At 40.8% G+C, this 25,684-nt stretch overlaps 1 protein-coding gene across 5 annotated transcripts in view; it reads left to right on the forward strand.

The window, feature by feature from the left end:
• Oca2 (oculocutaneous albinism II) overlaps positions 1-25,684 on the forward strand; it is a 296,926-nt gene that overhangs the window by 23,158 nt on the left and 248,084 nt on the right. For all 5 annotated transcript variants that reach the window (NR_157030.1, NR_157031.1, XM_006540700.1 and 2 more), the window contains exons 3-6: positions 14,621-14,689; positions 18,001-18,189; positions 20,712-20,769; positions 21,841-21,913. Coding sequence is in view for 3 of the 5 variants with exons in the window: in XM_006540700.1 (XP_006540763.1) it covers positions 14,621-14,689; positions 18,001-18,189; positions 20,712-20,769; positions 21,841-21,913 (389 nt within the window). In the remaining 2 variants the exon portion in view is untranslated. The remainder of the gene's footprint in view (positions 1-14,620; positions 14,690-18,000; positions 18,190-20,711; positions 20,770-21,840; positions 21,914-25,684) is intronic.

A 25,684-nucleotide genomic window follows, 5' to 3' on the forward strand; every position in this document is an offset into this window, starting at 1 on the left:
AAAGAATGTTATCTGGGATGAAGAGGCCACATGAGGTAGTCAGTTTATCAAAACTGCTTGTGAACTTAACCACAGAGCTTCAAAATGTACAAACAGAAGCTGACCCAACATGGGAGGGAGTCACAGAAATCTTCATTCCTTCGTTTGGCAACTATTTGAAAACTCAGACAGAAAATCGTTGAAACTTTGACTGGATCCAAGGCTCAAATCACATGCCAGAGAGTATTGTGCCTGCAAACTCTGATTCTATCTTCATCTTTAGCGCCAGTTGAGGCTAGTGCTGGGCTTTTATTGGATTACCAGGTCAAAGACCTGCTCTATCCTGATGGGCTAGCATGTTTTAAAAAAGAGCCTACAAAACATGGTATCTGTATTGACTGGTCCTGCATTCCCTAAGGATACTTAGGTTCTTAACATAAAATGGCATGGCATCTTCATAGACTATGTCATTCCCCTGCAGACATTAATTCATCTCTAGATGACTACTTATACCTAATGCAACATGAAAACTACATAAATAGTTATTATAAAACATTGAGTAGGAAACAAGGGACTCTGTCTGTACATGATTAGTATTGATACAAACACTGTAGATAGTTGTCCAATATATTGATACAGAAACAGTGATATGGAGAGCTTACTGTATACCAAAGTATATCCCTGGCAAGAAACAGAGAGAGAGAGAGAGAGAGAGAGAGAGAGAGAGAGAGAGAGAGAGAGAGAGAGAAGAAGAAGAAGAAGAAGAAGAAGAAGAAGAAGAAGAAGAAGAAGAAGAAGAAGAAGGAGAGAGAGAGAGAGAGAGACTGAGACTGAACCCGTGTCAGCTTTAGGAATATTTTTGTATCTGTTTTCATTCTTTTTCAAAGATGTCCTTGAATATTTTATTGATTTTGAACTTAGTGATTATTAAGATAATGTTTCCAAGCGAGACATCATTGCTGAGCAAATGCTTCCCATATTGGTGATATAAAATGTATTTCAGAGGGCTGTCTGTTCTAGCAAGATAAAGCAACCTCCAGCTAAACCATGATCTAAGGTGCTTTTAAGGTCACCTGCAACCCTGTTTTCAATGGGGATGATTCCCACCTGGCACTCCAGAGTTCCATAATGTCTCTGATGGAGCTTTGTTACCAAAGCTGGTATATATTTCATAGACAGAGTATCTAATTAATCTTCCTTGAAAGAATGCTTTGGGGGTATGCATTTATTCTATGTGTAATTAAATATACTTATCTCTTAATTAATTACCCTAGACTCAAGTCCTTACATTATTATAGTATTAATGATCACATTTCTGGGCTTACAGGATAACTGAACTGAACGATTTTTTTCCCTGTGAATGATAACAATTGTTTGAATAATGTGTTCATTGCTCACTAGGTTGAAATGTGAAAACTCATTTATTACCGTGCAGAAATCCTTCCAACATCACTATTTGCATTTCACTTGTTAGCTTTGAAAAGGAAGGATCATGTCTTGTATGTCTGGGAAATTGCTTAAGCCTTAGATTGAAAGATTCTATATGACTACATATGTATGAGCACAGAGAGATTAGGCATGGTGTGTGTTTGTGTATGTGTGTGTATGTGTTGTGTGTGTATGTGTGTGGTGTGGGTGTGTATGTATTGTACGTTGTGTGTGTGTATGTATTGTGTATGTGTGTGTTGTGTGTGTGATAAGTACGTGTGTATGTGTGGTGTGTGTGTGTGGTGTGTGGGTATGTATGTGTGGTGTGTGTATGTGTGTGATATGCGTGTGCATATGTATGCATGATATGTGTGTGTATGTATATATGTGTGTGTTTAGCATTTATTAAGTAGTAACTTTGACAGCAAGCTGGCAGGAATAGTAATGAATGTTTAGTTTTATTACGAATATTTGTAGTTCTTGTCTAACTGGGCAAGTTATTCACTGCTCCCCCATCCTAACTTTTCTTTAACCTTCTCATTCATAAACTTCAAAAATCATCTTGCTGCTACAAGGGAGATTGTTCAGTTGGTAAAGCACCAAAATGATAATGATGCGCGTAGTAGTTACATTTACTTTCATGTTTGTTACCAGAGATCCGTGATAACGTCTTTTCTGAAAACACTTTTGCCTTAGAAGGTACAGAAAATTTGCCAGATCCTAGAGTTAAATTATTAACATGCCTTATGATCATGTGATCAAACTTTTATCATACTATATACTTAGCTCATTTAAATTTAACTTGCCTTGAAGAAAACAATGTAACCAATCTTACCATGCCTTAGGATTTCCCATGTAATATGTTTTTACAACCTAAGCTAACTGCATAGCTTCACTCTTAAACTATGTACTCATCTGTACCCTCGACCAGGAAAATGTATTTGTGTGTTATAACCATTTGCTGGAAGCATCCAATAGGTTGAGAGTAACCTCCTCTTTTTTTAAAAATATTTTTATTAGGTATTTTCCTCATTTACATTTCCAATGCTATCCCAAAGTCCCCCCAACTCCACTACCCACCCACTCCTATTTTTTGGCCCTGGCGTTCCCCTGTAGGGGGCATATAAAGTTTGCAAATCCAATGGGCCTCTCTTTCCAGTGATGGCCGACTAGGCCATATTTTGATACATATGCAGCTAGAGTCAAGAGCTCCGGGGTACTGGTTAGTTCATAATGTTGTTCTACCTATAGGGTTGCAGATCCCTTTAGCTCCTTGGGTACTTTCTCTAGCTTCTCCATTGGGGGCCCCGTGATCCATCCAATAGTTGACTGTGAGCATCCACTTATGGGTTTGCTAGGCTCCGGCATAGTTACACAAGAGGCAGCTCTATCTGGGTCCTTTCGGCAAAATCTTGCTAGTGTATGCAATGGTGTCAGCGTTTGGAAGCTGATCATAGGATGGATCTCTGGATATGGCAATCACTAGATGGTCCATCCTTTCGTCACACTTCCAAATTTTGTCTCTGTAACTCCTTCCATGGGTATTTTGTTTCCTATTCTAAGAAGGGGCAAAGTGTCCACACTTTGGTCTTTGTTCTCTTGAGTTTAATGTGTTTAGCAAATTGTATTTTATATATTAGGTATCCTAAGTTTCTGGGCTAATATCCACTTATCAGTGAGTATATATTGTGAGAGTTCCTTTGTGACTGGGTTACCTCACTCAGGATGATGCCCTCCAGGTCCATCCATTTGCCTAGGAATTTCATAAATTCATTCTTTTTAATAGCTGAGTACTCCATTGTGTAAATGTACCACATTTTCTGTATCCATTCCTCTGTTGAGGGGCATCTGGGTTCTTTCCAGCTTCTGGCTATTATAAATAAGGCTGCTATGAACATAGTGGAGCATGTGTCCTTCTTACTGGTTGGAACATCTTCTGGATATATGCCCAGGAGAGGTATTGAGGGATCCTCCGGTAGTACTATGTCCAATTTTCTGAGGAACCACCAGACTGATTTCCAGAGTGGTTGTACAAGCTTGCAATCCCACCAACAATGGAGGAGTGTTCCTCTTTCTCCACATCCTCACCAGCATCTGCTGTCACCTGAATTTTTGATCTTAGCCATTCTGACTGGTGTGAGGTGGAATCTCAGGGTTGTTTTGATTTGCATTTCCCTGATGATTAAGGATGTTGAACATTTTTTCAGGTGCTTCTCTGCCATTTGGTATTCCTCAGGTGAGAATTCTTTGTTCAGCTCTGAGACCCATTTTTTAATGGAGTTATTTGATTTTCTGGAGTCCACCTTCTTGAGTTCTTTATACATATTGGATATTAGTCCCCTATCTGATTTAGAATAGGTAAAGATCCTTTCCCAATCTGTTGGTGGTCTTTTTGTCTTATTGATGATGTCTTTTGCCTTGCAGAAGCTTTGCAACTTTATGAGGTCCCATTTATTGATTCTTGATCTTACAGCACAAGCCATTGCTGTTCTATTCAGGAATTTTTCCCCCGTACCCATATCTTCGAGGCTTTTCCCTACTTTCTCCTCTATAAGTTTCAGTGTCTCTGGTTTTATGTGGAGTTCCTTGATCCACTTAGATTTGACGTTAGTACAAGGAGATAGGAATGGATCAATTCGCATTCTTCTACATGGTAACTGCCAGTTGTGCCAGCACCATTTGTTGAAAATGCTATCTTTTTTTCCACTGGATGGTTTTAGCTCCCTTGTCAAAGATCAAGTGACCATAGGTGTGTGGGTTCATCTCTGGGTCTTCAATTCTATTCCATTGGTCTCCTTGTCTGTCACTATACCAGAACCATGCAGTTTTTATCACAATTGCTCTGTAGTACAGCTTTAGGTCAGGCATGGTGATTCCACCAGAGGTTCTTTTATCCTTGAGAAGAGTTTTTGCTATCCTAGGTTTTTTGTTATTCCAGATAAATTTGCAGATTGCTCTTTCTAATTCGTTGAAGAATTGAGTTGGAATTTTGATGGGGATTGTGTTGAATCTGTAGATTGCTTTTGGCAAGATAGCCATTTTTATTATATTGATCCTGCCCATCCATGAGCATGGGAGATCTTTCCATCTTCTGAGATCTTCTTTAATTTCTTTCTTCAGAGACTTGAATTTCTTATCATACAGATATTTCACTTCCTTAGTTAGAGTTATGCCAAGGTATTTTATATTATTTGTGACTATTGAGAAGGGAGTTGTGTCCCTAATTTCTCTCTCAGCCTGTTTATCCTTTGTGCCATTGACTTGTTTGAGTTAATTTTATATCCAGCTACTTCATTGAAACTCTTTATCAGGTTTAGGAGTTCTCTGGTGGAATTTTTAGGGTCACTTATATATACTATCATATCATCTGCAAAAAGTGATATTTTGACTTCTTCCTTTCCAATTTGTATCCCCTTGATCTCCTTTTGTCTATTTGCTCTGGCTAGGACTTCAAGAACAATGTTGAATAGGTAGGGAGAGAGTGGACAGCCTTGTCTAGTCCCTGATTTTAGTGGGATTGCTTCCACCTTCTCACCATTTACTTTGATGTTGGCTACTGGTTTGCTGTAGATTGCTTTTATCATGTTTAGGTATGGGCCTTGAATTCCTGATCTTTCCAAGACTTTTATCATGAATGGGTGTTGGATTTTGTCAAATGCTTTCTCAGAATCTAACAAGATGATCATGTGGTTTTTGTCCTTGAGTTTGTTTATGTACTGGATTATGTTGATGAATTTCCGTATATTGAACCATCCCTGCATCCCTGCATCCCTGGGATGAAACCTACTTGGCCATGATGGATGATTGTTTTGATGTGTTCTTGGATTCGGTTAGCAAGAACTTTATTGAGGATTTTTGCATTGATATTCATAAGGGAAATTGGTCTGAAGTTCTCTATCTTTGTTGGGTCTTTTTGTGGTTTAGGTATCAGAGTAATTGTGGCTTCATAGAATGAGTTGGGTAGAGTACCTTTTGTTTCTATTTTGTGGAATAGTTTGTGAAGAACTGGGATTAGATCTTTTTTGAAGGTCTGATAGAACTCTGCACTAAACCCATCTGGTCCTGGGCTTTTTTTTGGTTGGAAGACCATTAATGACTACTCTATTTCTTTAGGGGATATAGGACTGTTTAGATCATTAACCTGATCTTGATTTAACTTTGGTACCTGGTATCTTTCTAGAAACTTGTCCATTTCATCCCGGTTCTCAGTTTTGTTGTGTATAGCCTTTTGTATAAGGATCTGATGGTGTTTTGGATTTCTTCAGGATCTGTTGTTAAGTCTCCCTTTTCATTTCTGATTTCGTTAAATAGGATGCTTTCCCTGTGCCCTCTAGTGAGTCTGGCTAAGGGTTTATCTATCTTGTTGATTTTCTCAAATAACCAGCTCCTCAATTGGTTGATTTTTTGAATAGTTCTTCTTGTTTCCACTTGGTTGATTTCGACCCTGAGTTTGATTATTTCCTGCCATCTACTCCTGTTGGGTGAATTTGCTTCCTTTTGTTCTAGAGCTTTTAGATGTGTTGTCAAGCTGCTAATGTATGCTCTCTCTAGTTTCCTTTGGGAGGCACTCAGAGCTATGAGTTTCCCTCTTAGAAATGCTTTCATTGTGTCCCATAAGTTTGGGTATGTTGTGGCTTCATTTTCATTAAACTCCAAAAAGTCCTTAATCTTTCTTTATTCCTTCCTTGACCAAGGTATCATTGAGAAGAGCGTTGTTCAGTTTCCATGTGAATGTCGGCTTTGTATTATTTATTTTGTTGTTGAAGGTCAGCCTTAGTCCATGGTGATCTGATAGGATGCATGGGACAATTTCAATATTTTTGTATATGCTGAGGCTTGTTTTGTGACCAATTATTTGGTCAATTTTGGAGTAGGTACCATGAGGTGCTGAGAAGAAGGTATATCCTTTTGTTTTAGGATAAAGTGTTCTGTAGATATCTGTTAGATCCATTTGTTTCATAACTTCTGTTAGTTTCACTGTGTCCCTGTTTAGTTTCTGTTTCCATGATCTGTCCATTGGTGAAAGTGGTGTGTTGAAGTCTCCAACTATTATTGTGTGAGGTGCAATGTGTGCTTTGAGCTTTACTAAAGTTTTTTTAATGAATGTAGCTGCCCTTGTATTTGGAGCATAGATATTCAGAATTGATAGTTCCTCTTGGAGGATTTTACCTTTGATGAGTATGAAGTGCCCCTCCTTGTCTTTTTTGATGACTTCGGGTTTAAGTCGATTTTATTAGATATTAGAATGGCTACTCCAGCTTGTTTCCTCATACCATTTCCTTGGAAAATTGTATTCCAGCCTTTCATTCTGAGGTAGTGTCTATCTTTTTCTCTGAGATGAGTTTCCTGTAAGCACCAAAATGTTGGGTCCTGTTTGTGTAGCCAGTCTGTTAGTCTATGTCTTTTTATTGGGGAGTTGAGTCCATTGATATTAAGAGATATTAAGGAAAAGTAATTGTTGCTTCCTATTATTTTTGTTGCTAAAGTTGGCATTCTGTTCTTGTGGCTGTCTTCTTTTAGGTTTATTGAGGGATTACCTTCTTGTTTTTTCTAGGACGTGGTTTCCATCCTTGTTTTGTTTTTTTTTTTCTGTTATTTTCCTTTGAAGGGCTGGATTCGTGGAAAGATAATGTGTGAATTTGGTTTTGTGTTGGAATACTTTGGTTTCTCCATCTATGGTAATTGAGAATTTGGCTGGGTATAGTAGCCTGGGCTGGCATTTGTGTTCTTTTAGTGTCTGTATAACATCTGTCCAGGCTCTTCTGGCTTTCATAGTCTCTGGTGAAAAATCTGGTGTAATTCTGATAGGTTTGCCTTTATATGTTACTTGACCTTTTTCCCTTACTGCTTTTAATATTCTATCTTTATTTAGTGCATTTGTTGTTTTGATTATTATGTGTTGGGAGGAATTTCTTTCCTGGTCCAGTCTATTTGGAGTTCTGTAGGCTTCTTGTATGTTCATGGGCATGTCTTTCTTTAGGTTTGGGAAGTTTTCTTATATAATTTTGTTGAAGATATTTGCCAGTCCTTTGAGTTGAAAATCTTCATTCTCATCTACTCCTATTATCCGTAGGTTTGGTCTTCTCATTGTGTCCTGGATTTCCTGGATGTTTTGAGTTAGGATTGTTTTGCATTTTTCATTTTCTTTGATTGTTGTGCCGATGTTCTCTATGGAATCTTCTGCACCTGAGATTCTCTCTTCCATCTCTTGTATTCTGTTGCTGATGCTCGCATCTATGGTTCCAGATTTCTTTCCTAGGGTTTCTATCTCCAGTGTTGCCTCACTTTGGTTTTTTTTATTGTGTCTACTTCCCTTTTTAGGTCTTGGATGGTTTTATTCAATTCTATCACCTGTTTGGTTGTGTTTTCCTGCAATTCTTTAAGGGATTTTTGTGCTTCCTCTTTAATGTCTTCTACCTGTTTAGCAGTGTTCTCCTGTATTTCTTTGAGTTATTAAAGTCCTTCTTGATGTCCTCTACCATCATCATGAGATATGCTTTTAAATCCTTGTCTAGTTTTTCGGGTGTTTTGGGGTGCCCTGGACTGGGCGAAGTGGGAGTGCTGGGTTCTGATCATGGTGAGTGGTCTTGGTTTCTGCTAGTAAGATTCTTACATTTACCTTTTGCCATCTGGTAATCTCTGGAGTCAGTTGTTATCGTTGTCTCTGTTTAGAGATTGTTCCTCTGGTGATTCTGTTACCCTCTATCAGCAGACCTAGGAGACTAGATCTCTCCTCTGAATTTCAGTGGTCAGAGCAATCCCTGCAGGCAAGCTCTCCTCTTACAGGGAAGTTGCACAGATATCTGGCGTTCGGATCTCCCTCCTGGCCGAAGATGAAGGCCCAAAACAGGAACTTTCCCAGAAGCTGTGTTGCTTTGGCCTGTCACTGAAGCTGTTAGCTTCTGTAGTCCACACTCTCACCTGTGCAGACTACTTTTGGCGGAGTCTCAGAACCAAGATGTCTTCTGCTGATGCTGAGGCAAAGCCCTCCGGGGCCAAGTGAACACCTGTCCTCTGGCCGGGAAGGTGGCCAGATGTTTGGAGCCCGAAAAGGGTGCTGCCTCATAAGCTCTGTGACTCCTTCCTGTCCCAGAAGCTGTTAGCTTCTGTAGTGCACACTCTTACCTGTGCAGACTACTTTAGGCGGAGTCCGAGAGTAACCTCCTTAAACAACAAATATTTCCAGAATTTTGAAAGCAGTATGTGGATATAGCTTTGTAACATCTATTTGAAGTTTTGAGAACAATTCTGAGTTAGTTGTGGTCAGGAAAGTAAGTCCTTCCCTTGTTAACTCTGTTAAATATTTCTACAGAAAAATGTCCCTCCCTTATTTCTTCCCCCTGCTATGTTTTCTGTGCTGTTTAATAAATACAAAGCAAAGCCCTTTATTAGGGACAGGCATCACAGACAGGCCACAAACCACAAACTACAGATAGAGAGAGAAATGGAGAATTCAAATTTAGGTTCATTCTTGGTCTGAACTACTCCAAGAGGAACTCTTTTTTTTTTTTTTCATTCCTTAATGCAATATTGATGCAGTTTGGTACCCTGAGAGAGTACTCCTTAATGTGTCATTGACGCACTCGCCAGATCTTTTCTTTTTCTTTTTCTTTTTTCTTTTTTTGGTTTTTCAAGACAGGGTTTCTCTGTATAGCCCTGGCTGTCCTGGAACTCACTTTGTAGACCAGCCTGGCCTCGAATTAAAAAATCTACCTGCCTCTGCCTTCCAAGTGCTGGGAGTAAAGGCGTGCACCACCATGCCCAGCTCCCAGTTCTTTTCTTTTCCTATTACATTGTTTATTCACTTTACAGCCAGATCACAGCCTCCTCTCCTACTAGTTCCAACCTCACATAGTCTCTCCCCATCCCCTTCTCCTCAAAGAAGGGGAAGCCCTCAGATGTGCCAACCCACCCTGGCACATCAAGTCACTGCAGGACTAGGTACATTCTCTCCCACTGAGGCCAGACAAGGCAGCCCAGTTAAGGGGACAGGATCCCTAGGCAGGCAACTCCTGCTCCAGTTGTTGAGGGATTCACATCAAGAGCAAGCTGCATATCTGCTACATATGAGTGAAGACACTTGGGTTTAGATCATGTATACTCTTTGGTTGGTGGTTCAGTCTCTGGGAGCCCCAAGGGTGCAGGTTAGTTGACTCTGTGGGTTTTCTTGTGGAGTCCCTATCTTCTTCAGGTCTCTCAATCCTTCCCCCAAGTCTTTCACAAGACTAACTCTATCTAATGTTTGGCTGTGGGCCTCTGCATCTGTTTTGGTCAGCTGCTGGGTGACATTTCTCAGAGGACAGTTTTGCTAGGCTCCTGTCTTTAATCGTAATAGACTATCATTTATAGTGAGGGATTGGTTTTTGCCCATGGATGGATTGGTTGGCCAATCCCTCAGTCTTTGCTCCGTCTTTGTCCCTGAACTTCTTGTATTCAGGACGAAGTTTGGGTTAAAGGTTTTGTGGGTGGGTTGGTGTCCTTATCCTTTCCCTTGGTGTCCTGCCTGGCTACAGGACATGGCCACTTCAGGCTCCATATCCCTCATGCTAGGGGTCTCAACTTAGTCTTCAAATCTTTGACTTAGTGTCTGTGTCATTTCAGTGTAAAAAAGGCTCCTTTTATCATTTCTTTTCAGCAAGGTGTTTTGGCTACGAACTTCCTTGGCTTTAAAAACAGTGGTGCTGGTCATGGTAACACACACCTTTAATTTCAGGACTAAAGGGGCAGGGGCAGGGGCGAGAGGCGAGAGGCAGAGGCAGAGAGAGAGGCAGAGGCAGAGAAGCAGAGGAGAGGCAGAGAGGCAGAGGCAAATGGATCTTTGTGAGTTTAAGGACAGCCTGATCTACATAGCAAGTTCCAGACCATCCAGACCAAGTAGTGAGACTCTGTCTTATATACAACAACAACAAAAAAAGAAATTGGTAATGCCTTAATTTCTTTCTCAGTTTTGAAGGTTAGATTTAGTGGACATAGAGTTTTAGTCAACAGTGGTTTTTGCTCAGCACTTGAAATACAGACCTCTGCTGCCTATTCTCTAGGATTTCTGCTTAGAGTCTCACTGATGATCTCTGAGGTGTGAGGTCACTTCTCTTTTCCTGTTTTCAAAGGACCCACTTTGTCTGTTACCAAGCTATCATCACAAGTTGTAGCAATTTTGAGTTCTTGTGTTTACCCTATTTGCAGTTTGTTGAGATTCTTGTACTTCCACATTGATTTCTTCTATCAAACTTAGGTAATTTTTAGCCAGCATTTCTTCAAATACTTTTCTCCCCTGCTTTTCTCTCTCTTCTTTGAGACTTTCAAAATACATACATTAGTGAATTCAGTTCCACAAATGATCTGATCTTTCTTTTTATTTTTTTTTAAATTTTCTGTTATTCTCCCACATTTGATACTTTGTTTTATTTTAAAGTTTTCTCATTTCTTCCACCTGCTAAGTCAGCTGCTAAGGGTTTCTTGGGAGGTTGTGGAGATGGCTTAGTAGGTAAAGTGCTCACTGCACAAACATAATGACCTGAGGCTGGATCTGCAACATTCACATCTGTGTTAGAGCTGGTAGCCTGTGGCCTAACCTAGGACTGGAAGGCAGGGGTAGGCAGAGCCTATGAGCTCAGTGGCTGACACGGGAGCCTAGGTAAATGATTAGTTTCATGTTTGGTGAAAAACTTTGTATCAAAAAGTACGGCGAGGAAGTAACTAAAGACCAACATCATCAGCCTCTGGCCTCCACATATACTCAGGTGTATGCCTGTACACACTCCCACAAACACATGCACACACACAGGCACACAGGCACACAGATATAGTGAAGTTTCCAAGTAATTTATATTTTTGTTCGGTTCAATATATTCTAAATTTTATTCATTTTTCATTCCACTTGTTGCCCTTAGCTTTTTGTCTATTTCTTTTAGAGTCTTATGGCTATCAGGCTCACCTGGAAGCTGTACAGACATGCTTGATCTGCAGTTTCTCTGCCAGTACCTCCCCAGTGTTGGGATTATAGGGGAACGACAACACACTTCATTTATGCTGGACTGGGGATTGAACCCAGATCTTCATGTGTACAAGACATGCACTTTACCAAATGAGTCACAACTCCAGGCATGTTTTGTAGATATACATTATGAGGTACCTTTTTACTGATTGGCTGGGTACACTTGAGATCGGAGATCAGTTTGAGATAGGAGTCTCAGACCCTACTATGTGCTTACTAAGTGTGAATTTTGTTTGATCATATATAGGGCATTTTTTGATTTTCTGATATGCATGGCTGCTTTTGAATATCTTACTTTCCCAGGGAGAAAATACTCCTTGTAAAGGTTTAAGTGGGGTTGGGGCAGAGGTATAGGTGAGAAAGAGGGGGTAGTGGATAGATTAATTAAAAGTAAAGATGTATGATGAAACATTATAGAAATCTACTGGTTTATTAAATTAATAAAGGTAATATCCATAATAACATACAAAATAATACATATAATAGTATATAAGACTTTAATTTCTACAGAAGTACCCTGCACGAGTAGGTGATAAGACTGTGGTCAGAAGGTCTGGGTTATTAAGTGAAAAATTTCAGTGTGTTAGTCAGAGATACCTCCCTTTTAGTTATTGGCCAGGGTGGCCCTCAGAGGCACACAAAATAACACAGGCTACTGACATTGTTCTGGGTTGCCCACCAGAACTGCTTGATGAGATTCTATTCTTGAAGACACCGTGCTCTTTGGATGCAGGTCATAGAGGAATCAATCATGGCTGAATAGGAAACCATTTCCATGCTTGCTGTGTACACAGTGACAGAAGGTGCTAACCAGAGTTGCTGGGGCAGAAATGACATCCACAGTTTCAACTGGCGCTAAACCTTACATGTTATGACACTGACCTTCCTTGAAAACTTTGTCCAGTGTTGCAATAGTGGCATATTTATTATCGGAGTAATCAACTGCTTTCCAGTTAGAGCTGAGGCCTGCTTCACAGGAGAGCTTGCATGTCTTGTGGGTTGTGACAGAGGCAAACCTCTGTCTCCAAAAATATTCCCATTACGTTTCACAACAGTAGTAAAATTACAACTATGAAGTAGCAAGGAAAAGAATTTTATGATTGCTAGTTACTGCAATATGGAGAACTATATAAAAGAGTCACAGTATTAGGTCAGGAACCATTGCTATAGAAGAAGCTGGAGGGAGGCAGCAAGAATGAATATCCTCAGAATACATTGCACAAATATGTACAATTTCAAAAATTAAATGTTATTTAGAAAAGACTTAGTAAAGGTAATAATATTACAAACGTACACATTCTAGGCTACCTTATTTTAAAAAAAAGACTAAAAGGAAGTTTTAAAAATGTTAACAGTAAGAATCTTTGACTCTTAAAATTATGTACAATTGTTTAATTTATTTATCATCTTTTGTGTCTCCAAGTTACTCAAAATTAGTATAGGCACGTGCACTTTTCACTTATATCACATTATTTCTGACATAAACAAAAACATATGTTCATGTATGCAAATGCATGCATGTGTATATATATGTGTATATATCTGTGTGTATGTGTACTTGTGTGTGAGTGCTTGTATATATACGAGTATGTGTTTCTCTTCACATGACTGAAAAAATAGAAGCACAGAGTAGTTAAATTATTATAAACAAGGTCCTTGAAATAGCTAGCTTTCCCAGAAGCACTATGCAAACACTCAGGCTACAACAGAGAACAGCTTGATACTAGGTGCCACACTGGGACACTTTTATAAATGCACCAGAAGACCTGAGTCAGTTATGGGAGATGGGGGAGCCAACCTATCTAATGATTCAAGCCAGTTTGAGCTCCAAAAGCATGCTAATTATTAAATGTCCCAGGCAGAATTCTTTTCATACTTTCCCTTATTTTAGAACACTTATTTGCTTTTATGTGTATTGGTGTTTTGTCAGCACATACATCTGAACCACACGCATCCATTGCACCCTCCAAGGTCAGAAGAGGGCATTGGATTTCCTAAGACTGGAGTTGCAGGTGGTTATGAGCTGCCACGTAGGGTTGGGAAAGTAACCTGGGTCCTCTTGAAGAGCAGTCATTGTTCTTAACACAGAGACATCTTTCCTTCCCTTTTTGCTGTGCCTAAGCCAAGACCTCTATCCAGTGTTTCTATCTTGACATCTTCCCTTGTTTTTAACAGCTCCGTTGAACAGGGTTCTTGGGCACCTCTGTTCTCTATAGAAAATGGTGTAGAAGTCACACCCTTGTTCTAAGTAGACCCCTTTTCTGATTCTTGAGATATGGTAGTTGTTGTCAGACACAGATGAGAGCCTGATTTTTACTTATCCACAAGATGCAAAGCTTCATTCTCCAGGTCTCAGGCAAACATTTGCACGAGAAAAAGCAAGTGAAATTATTTTTCTTAAATTCCTTCCTTGATGTCATTTGCTCATTTATAATCTTAAAGAATTGCTTTGGGTAAATGGTTCATGATAGCCATAGCACCTCTGTATGGTATGGGCTCTGCAAGACAGGTAATACACTGGCGTTTAAGGTAGTTAAATAGGAGAATGACTTCTTTAACCTCTGGTGAAAACTCCTTTTACCTTATGTTACAAACTGTTAAAATTTGCAGTGTCTGGTTTGATTGATACCTTTATGGTGGCCTTTTCTCCACTGGACAGGCTAACATAGCAAGAGGGCATCCTATCCAGGGCAAATGTTTGCTTTGTTTCAGTGGTGACTAATATGCTTTGTCCCCAGACAGCAGTTCTGATTGCCATCTCATTCTGACCTGTATGCCCTGACTTCTGATGCCTGTTCTTCTGATGGGAGCTATGAGGACATGTCCCAAGACACATCCTGATCTCAGGAGACAGAATTTTCTACATATAAAAAGACCCATCAGACATTAATAGTTTTATTGATGCAATGAGCTGCATGGAAATATTAAGGTGGCCACTGGGTTATCTGCTAAAGTGGGCCCCAAAGTTTCAGTCCATAACAGACGGCCTTTCATCCAGGAAACTGCTTCGTACTTTTGATCTGCTTCAAGCTGGAAAGGAGAGTTCTCTGTAGCTGTCTCTCCTAAGTTCTGGCATTTACTGCTCAGAGAGAACTCTGGCCATTTAGCTCTCACTATGTCTGAACCAAGCAGTGCACTCCTGCAAGCATCAGCCCACCTTGCTGATTCTGGTTTCTTCCTTCTCTTTCCCAGGACTCATGCACCTTTGTCTCATTTCAGCTCCAGCTTAAAAGACCTTTCTTTTAAGGAAGACACTCCTCTGCTCTGGAATTCATCCCAAAAGAAAAGGTGAGTTCTTTCCTTTTAAATTAAATTAATAACTTCCTGGAAAATATCTGTGGTACTGAGTATTGTTTGCTTCACAAATGATGGCGAATTCTTCCTGAGATAAGATTTTTTTTATTTGATCTCTGTCAGATCTTTGACAGGCTATTACAGTAGATATTCATAATTTGGGATTGTATTCTGTGGCTTGTGACTATGCTTTGGGCATAACCCTGGAATGATGACCTCATAAATGTGTGCACTCATGCATGTAGACAATTCTGACAGGCTGTCTCATTGACCCAGAGGCTTAACCCTTATCCACCAGAATATAACTTAATTCTCTTATTCTTCTCTGAGAAATAGCTAAAAGCAAACATCTACACACTTATTTCATTTGGTATTTCTCTTGAATTACTTGGTCAATTATTAAGAGCTAATATATTTCCAATGCGCAATTCACCACAAAGCAGCAATGTACAAGCATTTGTCCTGGGCAGAGACATGGTTTGGGTGTTAGCTTGGTTCGTGCTGGAGGCCAGAGCAAGCTAGAAACCAAAACTCAAGACAACTTTGCTTACATGATATTCTCCTTTTCTTCTTATGCATGAAGTGAATTAAGATATTGGTTGTGGGCTTACCTGACAATCAACCCTGTGAGTTCTAAATGGTGCAAATATGACACAAATATCATATGCTAATAGTAGCTTTATGATTAAACTCAAGAAACTCAAGGCCTCCTCCACAAGAGGGAACTCGTACTTGGCACCATAAACATGGTCAAGACCCTGTGGCTGGGGTAGGCATGTATACCCCACTCCTGTTATTTTGATAAAAATGAAAACAGCATCCAACTGTTTCCTAAATACTCATGTAGCTTTCACTCCACACCAAAGGATTCTTTTAAGACTTATTGTTAAAATTCATGCTTTGGAGATTTTATACAATGTATTCTGATCATATTCACCTTCCTTTTTTCATGACAATCACCAGATTCACCCTCTATCCCTTACCTTATCAATTTTGTGTTTTCATTTCAAAAACAACAATAACCTCTTGAGTGCAATTTGCGTTGTTCATATACTCTTGGATATGTGGTCATCCACAAAACACAGAGAAACCAAGCTGTTAATGACTGGAAGTTTTATCTCTACTGGCTAGTGCTGGAAGGTGCTATACACACTGCTAGAAGAGAAAAGAAACCATCAGTCTCACCTGCTATAATATCACCATCTGATAACTACTATAATGACTGTTCTGCCAAAGAAAGCTAAAGTCCAGAGAGTAAGTCTCTATGGAGTGCTTTACCACAATAGGGACATCTATATCCCCCCTCCTCCCAACATTCAGAGAACAATATAGAATAGGGGGTATAAGGAATCAGAGAATTTTAAAATATTGTCTTCTTGACATTACAGGACCATTGAATGAACTCACAACAGTTTGAGCTGTCTGTAGATGGTCTACACAAGATCAAGCCACTGTTTGTAGGGAGGGTCATGAACTTACACATTAGGTGAGAACTATTGGCAGTTGGTGGCTGCTGGAGGAGAAGAGTCAATTTTCTTAAGGGTGTGGACTCTCATAGATTGTCGTGCTCTAGTGGATGACTCTACACACCTTCACACACGCACGTGTGCAGACACACACACACACACACACACACACACACACACACACCACACACACACACACACACACACACACACACACACACACACACCACACACACACACACACACACACACACACACACACACACACACACACACAGAGAGCACTAATTGAAACCAGCAGACCATAGAGGGGGAAAAAAGGTGATATGAAGTCAGCAGAGGGGATGTGGAGAGTTCTAGAAGATTTTGGAAGGAGAAATAAGGAACATGTATTGTCAAAATGCATAGAATCAATGTGTGAAAGCCCAAAGAGTGTAAAAATAAACATAAAAAATAAAATTAGAAAAGATATTGGTGGTGGGGAAATCTTTTGTCTACTTTTTTACCACCTTTCCTTTGTTACAACTTGAATAGTAGTTTATTTCAACTTGAATAATAGTTTATCATGAAAATATCCATTGCTTTTACAGAAGGACCCAGTGTCATTTCAGAGCACTCAGGACAATGGCACTGGCTTGGAGAGTGCTCAATACCAGAACTAACATGGCAGTCACTCAGCACATGTGATGTTTCAGCTTCAGTTCTCCAGCTGTGCTGGCACAATTCAAGTCTCTGGAGCAGATGTGTAGAATCCATTTCTACTCGTCAGAAAGCTCCAGTGTGTCACCCTGCTGTACACAGTGTAGACAGCAACATGCTTCTCAAAGAAAGCAGCTTCTTAGCTCCAGTTCTGCTGCAGTTGTGGGTTCTCTCAACAAATAAAAGGAAAGTGGTAATATTTTTCAAACATGGGCATTTTCCAGTCACAAAATTAATTAAAATGATAACTATTTTCAAAATCACTTATCTTGGCCCCTACATTGTGGCTAAACCAACTTCATTTCTATCTCTAAGTTTTTCCTTAAGAATAAGATAATTTTTTTATGTGAAAAAGTCTTCAAACTGTGGTAAGCATTGAGAATCACATTGCCTGACTAAATGAACATGTGACACCAGATCTCAGCTATGGTTAAAGGTCATCATCACATGGACTAGGTCTAGCTAGAGAGTGCCCCTGAACATCAAAGAGGAGGACATAAAGGGAGGAGCATGGACTGGTCTGAACCAGAAGCTGCTGGGCTAGAACATCAGATAAACCATAAGTCCTCTTTCCTTCATTCGGAAACTGAATGGCCCTACAAAATTTGAGTTGAATGTCTTCAAGAAAGACACATTGCAGGGAGTATGAGACAATGTCATGATGTCTATGGTCCTGTCTCATTTCTGTGACCAAATACTTGACAAAACAGCTTAAGGATGCAAGGGGCCATTTTGACTCACAGTGCAGTTTATCTCGGTGGTAAAGTTACTGCAACAGGAGTGTCAGGCACCTGCAGTCAAAAAGCAGAGAGAGAGAGAGAGAGAGAGAGAGAGAGAGAGAGAGAGAGAGAGAGAGAGAGAGAGAGAGAGAGAGAGAGAAGCCATTGCCCAGCCAGCTTTCTCCTTTTTACTTTGTTGGGGATCCTAGTATGTTGAACCATGCTACCAATATTTGGGTGGTCTTTCCCAGCTTAATTAACCAGATTGAAATCTGTCTTGTAGACATGCTCAGGGATTTGTCTTCTAAGTAATACTGACAATCAGTATTAAGTACCACAACTTCTTTGAAAGACTAGCATTGTTTTCGAGGGAGATATAATTTCAGGGAATATAAAGCCAGTTTTTTTTTTTTCTTTCCAGGTCACAGCTCATGCCTGTTCATCACCCAGAATTCATAGCTACTGAAGGTTCCTGGGAAAATGGCCTTACTGCCTGGGAGCAAAAATGCATGCTGGGTAAAGAGGTTGCTGATTTGTCTGCATTGGCCTCCTCAGAGAAACGGGATCTTGCAGGCAGTGTCCATCTTAGAGCCCAGGTCTCCAAGCTTGGGTAGGTGGATGTGGAGAGACAGCTCTGATAGTAGATAATGGCTGCACATAGCTTTCTGTTAGCCCTGAGACTTGCCCATACTTCACTCTTTCAAAAGCCTAAGGTTTAAAGGAGGATAAACTTATCCTGTTTACCCAGGCTACATTTTTTCCCCCCAGAAATTATCTGTTCTTCCCTTAGGCTATGGGAGTCACATAGGTTAGCCCTGCAAATCAGCAGGCTACTGACCAACCACAAGGAAGCCTGAAGAAATACCCAAGTGAGCTACATTTCCTATTCATCCTTTCCTGCTTATGAGGCTTGCCAGTATCTTCTTGACAAATAGAATAATTGAGTTTAGAGAACCCTGTGGTGTTTTCAAATTTATGGTCTTGTAGAATTTAGTGTCCTCCTGTGTGGTAAAAAGTGGGAGCCTTAGGCTTCTAGGGCAAGGTTGGAGGGATGTGTGTGGGAGGGCTAAGAGGATTTTCTGGCCTCCGGAGCTGCCTGCAGAGTGTCCTTATGTTACATAGTTCATCTGCTTCCCTTCCTTCTTCACGTATACTTATTCGGAGAAAGTTCTCCTTAGGTCAAAGTGTTTGAAAGCCCATCTCCAAGGAAAGACCAAGGCTTGGGAGCTAAAGTCAGTAGTCCCCATTTAAGACTTGAAGTGGCTGGGTGACTATGACAGGGCTGTGTATGGCTGTGCGGTTACCTCCTGTGACATGGCATTCCTTCACTCCATTGCCTTCTGTGGGCTTATTCAAAGATAAGGTGTATGGCCAAGATATGATGAAACTGTCCAGTGCTGTGATGCTGTGCCACTGTGTTTGCTGATTGGTCTTTTCTGAAGATACTGGAAGGGTTGGTGGACTCAGTTTTAGGCCTCAAGTATATTTATCTATGCTTATAGAGGTCTAATGCCAAGTCATTACCAAGTCACCCTATTGGTCTCCGAACACTTGTGGCAGTTATGCGGAGGAATAGTGACTGGAATTCTTTCCTCTTGACCATGAGCTGTCTCTTGCTAACCTGTTTCCTACCCATTGACAGCTTCTTCACCATGATTGCTTTCAGCTATTCTTTTAGACCTAATACATCTTTGGCTCACAGATATGTTCTGAAATTTTACAAATCATGAAATTTATGTTTGAAGATCTGACTACAGAGTCATTGGAGGAGAGGGTTGAACCCAGTCACTAACTGTATATATAACTGTATAACAGAGCAGCTGAATGCAATAGTCTCACTCATGGGGATAAACTCAATCAGGAGATAAGAAAGTGAAGAGTGGCTTATTACTTGGCAACAAATAAGGAAGACACTGGGCGAGTCTCAAAACAACGTCTCAAGTAAATCCAACAAGGGGGGGGGGCTTTGTTAAGGGAATAGTAGCACTTTCATCAAGTAAGACTCATCTTACAAATGTCTCTGGGCTGAAGGTTCTTCAGCTTGGCAGGCACTTTGTTACCGTGACCTCTTAGACATAGTCTATAGTTAATTATGAGTCTTTATTCTAGCTAGTTGGGACCAACCAAGTACTGAGGAACCCACATATAGCCCTGAATGTCTAGGACATGAGGTTTTTGAGGGCAGAAACTAAGTCCTGGTATCTTGCTTAGCAGCTTCAGCATAGAGGGAGGGACTTGGAGTAAGCAGCAGCTTGAATGTAGCTGCAGAGGGTTCTAAACCATCAGGCTGAGATAAGTTAGCAGGATGTCCTGACCTTAGGTTCCTAGAATAGCTCTGAGTAATTTTCTATGGGATTCTCCATCAAGGAGATCAGATTGTAGTTAAATATGAAATGACCTCAGCAAAAATACAAACTGGAGGAGCCTCTGGATAGTCTTGTTCTATCACAACTTCAGTGTCATGCTTCCTTAACATCACCTGCTCAAACCCTGGTGAACGAGGAACTCCTCTCGGCAGAGACTGTAATACAATGGGTTTTAAGTTTGTTTTTGCTCACCTAACATGCCATTGCGAGAGTATCTGCTCTTTTATACATTTCTCTGAAAGGCCGATCTGCAATCGAAAGCAACTTTAGAGGCATGTCTAGTCTTCTGAATGGGCAGCAGCTTTCTGCAAGCGTATACTACTACTCCAAAAGTACCTGTGGGGTTGCTAGCAACAAGTCTACATAGTACCAGGCATGAAGAGCAAAGACATTTGCAAGGGATGCTTTATTCTGAATTGTCAGCTCTTCTGTACGTCACTTATGTAACAAAAATGACACCTAGGGTATCTCAACTATACTTTAGACTTTAAAAACAAAAGCCATTTAGAGTCCCAACTTAAGTAGGATCCAGCAGGACAGAATTTGGAAGAGTGAAAGGATTATTTGTCAAATCGTTAAATCTAAGAGAGTGCAAAATAAAAGTTTACTGTTTTCTAATCTCCAGAATGACTTTCTAACATATAAGGAACTGAACAAGCGAACCAAGTCATCAGAAGCTGTCCCAACATAGGCTCTCTTGCTTCATGCACAATGCAAACAGAGGTTGGTGCTCGGGGTGACTCAGGGCCTCCCTTTTCTCTTGTAGGTGCTGTGTGCGGTGGATAAAGATCACAGGCTTGTTTGTTTTCGTGGTGCTCTGCTCTGTGAGTACCAATGTCATCCAGAACTATTGGACCAGTGTCCTGGGGGCCTTCCTGGGTGGACACAGCCCTGTGTGCTTTGGGACGGATAGCATCGGGTCCTGAGGTCTGGGACCTCGTGTTAGCCCTGATTGGCTGATTTCTTTGAAGGGGACACTGAGTATGCATGACATGGCAGGCTGAGGGGTGCTGATGGAAGCCTGCCCTGAGCAGCACTGGTTGGGCTTCTGTGTGTAGGCAGGAGTCTCTGTATCTCTCTGTAACATGTAGTCTGCAAAAAAAAAAAAAAAAAAAAAAAAAAAAAAAAAAAAAAAAAAAAAAGACACATCTCATTACTTCTTCCTGAATGAGCACAGTCAGCTCCTAAAATCTGTGTTCGGGGATCCAGAATCAGGCATGCTCACGTCATCAAATGGAAACAGATATCCTGAACTCTGGAAACCTCACAGTTTAACTACGTTTTGGTAGTAATGTGCCCCTGGATTTCTACCACACAATTGTGGGATTCTAAGGCCTTCACTGAGAAGAGATCGAAGGTTGCTGTGATGTCAAAGGAGGGGGTCAGAGTTCATCAATTTTTCCTTATGCCCAAAAGACAACTTGAGGTCAATCTTTAGGTTTCAGTTTTTGTTTTTTGTTTTTTAATTTGTAGACATATCTGAAAGAATTTGGGAAATTGCTTTGAGCTTCCATGGTATGGACTCTTATCATTAATTTCTTTAATCATTTCCATTTTTTAAAAATAACATTCTTTGCAATTTCCACAAACATGTTACAATGGCCACTGAGGTCCATTCCTCTGCTCTAAATAGGAAAGTGACACGTATGCACTTTGACAGTTTAATTTGTGGCTGGGTATTTAGGAGCTGTCAAAACACACTTTGGAAGTGTGAATGCTTAAAATTGAAAACATCAACAATCAAGGCTCATCGCAGCTCCAATAGGTCGATGAATAAAAACATTTTTACATCCTAATGCTGTTAGTGCAAGCTGCTTTTAACGGTAGTCAAAATTATATAAATCCTATGGTCTTCATATTATAAATATATAATTAAATATTTTTAATGGTTACAGATTTTATTCAGCCTGTATCCGGACCAAGGAAAGTTCTGGCAGCTGTTGGCTGTGTCACCGCTGGAAAACTACTGTATCCAAAGTATGCATGGGATAGCAGTTATCCGTGGCTAAAATTTGCAAGGCAAAGACATTCAGAAATGATTACACCTGTTAAAGAGACCTGAACACAGAGTTAGTAATCCTTCTACATGTAGTGTTTCTTCAGGATGTACCTGATAGGCAGGAGGTTCAGGCTTCTCAAAGGTCTAGTGTCATGTGTTCTGTGCTCATCTCCCCTTTTGTCTACCATTTCAATACAGATAATTTCTATTGGCATATCTTCATGGTTCTTACCTCTGACCACATCTTCTGTTCAGCTGCTATTTTTGTGCCTTCATTTTCTCTTTTGTGTGGAAAATCATTGTATAGGATAGTTGGGTACTAGATTTCATGCTGTTTTTAAGGGTAGAGATAGACCACATCTTTTCTTCCGCACTACTTGGAGGGTTGATGTGAACCTTGTCATAAATCAGCTGGTGAAGGCAGTGTTGGAAGCCTGGAGTGAATGTGTACTGTCTGACTTGAGTATGGCCATGTCAAGAACTCTAATGCCTCAGATTATGGGAGTTGCATACAGTTATTGACAGTATGTGCAAAACTAACAACTGTAGCTTCATCCTTGCACATGTCTGCAACCTGAGACTCCTTCCCTCCAAAGACCCCCCACTGAGACTAGCTAACTCTTCCTCCCCCTGTGCCTCACATAATAAATGTGGTGAATTTCTGGGTGGTATAGTTGGTGTCCTCTGTTAGAGTGAGCACAGCCCACCTGATCCCAGCTTTTCTGTATATATGGCTGTCCTTTCTTCATTCCTAATCTGCTCCAGTCATTTCCAGTACCATGCCATGCAGAGCATGGTGAGTTGAGCCTTGGAAGAGGGGCTTCTAACTACGGGAGAATATGCATAGTCAGTCAGGTCCACACACCCGAGAGAAGCTTGCAAAGAGAGAGAGGGAGAGAGAGAGAGAGAGAGAGGGAGAGAGAGAGAGAGAGAGAGAGAGAGAGAGAGAGAGAGAGAGAGAGGAGTGGGGGAGCACAATTCCAGGGGCTGAGTATTCAACATGGGACAAGTGGAATATAGAGACAGGCAGTTCGTTATATATGGGTGCTTTGTGGGGAGAGTTTGAGAAACTGTGGAAATATGATACAATATTGTATCTCCATCAGATTTTAGATTATGTTCAGCAGATGTGCCCTTAGTTTCCTGAGAAGTGGGCAGTAAGTTCGCTTGCCTGTGAGGAAATGGGAAGACAAAGGGATGGGGACATGGCTGAGGGACCCCAGGACATTCCCACTTTTCACTTTTGGTTTATGAAGTCTTATGCATGATTCCATAGATTGGCAACTGGTCCCTCACAGGAGGGAAGGCTCTTTAGAATTGATTCTGGGGGAGTCTAGCCTCATTGGCCTTGCTGCTATTGCTGTGAAGGGCTGACAATCAATATATTATCCTTAGTAAACTTGCCAACAATTTAATATAGCCATCATAAAGATACAGAGAGCATTGCCCAATAAATGAGAAAACCTTTGTTGCTGAGATTCACCAGGGCCTAAAAGAATGGTACCCAGACTCATTGCAGGGGTGGGCTCCTTACATCTTTTTAAAATTAATTAATTCTGATATAGCTGTCTCATATGAGGTTATGCCAGTGCCTGGCAAATACGGAAGTGGATGCTCACAGTCATCTATTGGATGGAACACAGGGCTCCCAATGGAGGAGCTAGAGAAAGTACCCAAGGAGCAGAAGAGGTCTGCAACCCTATAGGTGGAACAACATTATGAACTAACCAGTACCCCCAGAGCTCATGTCTCTAGCTGCATATGTAGCAGAAGATGGCCTAGTCGGCCATCATTGGGAAGAGAAGCCCCTTGGTCTTGCAAACTTTATATGCCCCAGTACAGGGGAACACCAGGGCCAAGAAGTGGAAGTGAGTGGGTAGGGGAGCAGGGCGGGGGGAGGGTATAGGGAACTTTCAGGATAGCAGTTGAAATGTATATAAAGAAAATATCTAATAAAATAAAAAATAATTAATTGATTAATTTCCATTGACAGATATTTTTTGTTTCTATGGCTTTGTAGTATAGTTGAGTTCAGGTTTTGCAATACCTCTAGCATTGTTCTTTCTGTCTATTGTGATTTTCATCATTCAGGATCTTTGAGTTTTATATGAAATATAAGCTTTTTTAAAACTAGTTCTATGACAAGTATCATCAGGTTTTGAATGGGGATTGCATGAACCTGCTTTTAGTACTACAGCCATTTTTTTTTTTTACATTAATTCTGCTCCTCCATGAGCACCTGTGGCCTTTCCATCTCCTAGGATCTGCTTTAGTTTTTTTTTTTTTTCTTTTTTTAACACCTTAAAGTTTTCATGGCAAGGTCTTTTACTGCCTTGGTTAGACTTATTCCCAGGCACTTAAAAATGTTATTCTAAATGAGGTTTTTAAAAAACAGGTTTTAAAATTCTCTGCACATCTTTTCCTATAAAAGGAAAAAGCTAATGCATTAAGAGGGTGATATTTCCATAAGCATTATATATAACTTTAGAAAATTCGGTCATTTTTCTATCTGTCGTCTGTACAGCTTATTTTTCAAGTCCTTGTGAAGGTGTCTCTCTCAGGTTTCACTAAGTTCACTACAGGGTCGCTCTGCCATCTGACTAAGCCTTTGCTCACATCCTTGTATTTTCTTCATTATGGGAAGGGGCGCCTCAGTTTCAGTTGGAGAGCCACTTCCCTGTGAGAACACTGGGGAGCTAGGGTTTAGGTAGATTTCCCTCCATCTCACTTCCTTGAGGAAAAAAAATCTAAGACTTTCCCTTGCTGTTTTCTGTGCCCCCTTTTCTTTCTTTTCCAAAGCACTGGCATCATCTTTGATCCCAAGACTTGGATGTTGTGCTTCCTACCACCAGGTAAGTTTGTGGCAGATGGCTAAAGTCCCTTATGGACCCGTGTAGTTGCTGGGTCATGTCTTCTGTGAGGCTCACGGAGGGAGGAGGAGAGGCAACAGAAGGGAGTTGATGGCACTTAGTGCTGTGCTGGGACATCTTGTGAGCACCAACAGTAAAACTGTGGTCACTTAGGCATCCTGCATAGTCATAGCAGTTTAGGAAGAGAATAGACATCAACAGGTATCCTGGTTTGAATATGCTTGGCCCAGGGAGTGGCACTATTTGGAGGTGTGGCCTTGTTGGAGAAGGTGTCACTGTGGGGATGGGCTTAAATACCCTCAACCCAGCTGTCTGGAAGTGAGGATTCTGCTATCAGCCTTCAGATGAAGATGTAGAACTCTCAGCTCCTCTTGCACTATGCCTGCTTGGATGCTGCTATGTTCTGGCCTTGATGATAATGGACTGAATCTTGGATCCTGTAAGCCAGCCCCAATTAAATGCTATCCTTATAAGAGTTGTCTTGGTCATGGTATCTGTTCACAGCAGCAAAACCCTAACTAAGACAACAGGTAAAGCCTTCTTACCCTCCTTCCACAATGTGACACAAAGCCCTTCATGGAAAGCCATGTGTGCTAGTCTCTACCAAGGAGTCTACAGCCTATCTTGCCCAATTGCCCATGATTTTTTCACAACACAGATGACAAGGAGCTCTAGTTGTTATTTCCTGGGTTCTTGCACATTTAGAGGGCAGGGGTGCTGGAGAATTTAGGACTGCTCATGGGAGGTTGATTCTTGCTTCATAAGGGCTCCTTAGGTCAAATCCAGTGTAACCACAGATGTCCCATGGCTCCTGTCTGCAGATACTAGGCTCTAAATGCACAGTGAAGGTTTCTGAAAGCTGCTGGCCTG

Source organism: Mus musculus, chromosome 7 (assembly GCF_000001635.26).
Source record: "Mus musculus strain C57BL/6J chromosome 7, GRCm38.p6 C57BL/6J".
Taxonomy (NCBI): Eukaryota; Metazoa; Chordata; class Mammalia; order Rodentia; family Muridae; genus Mus; species Mus musculus.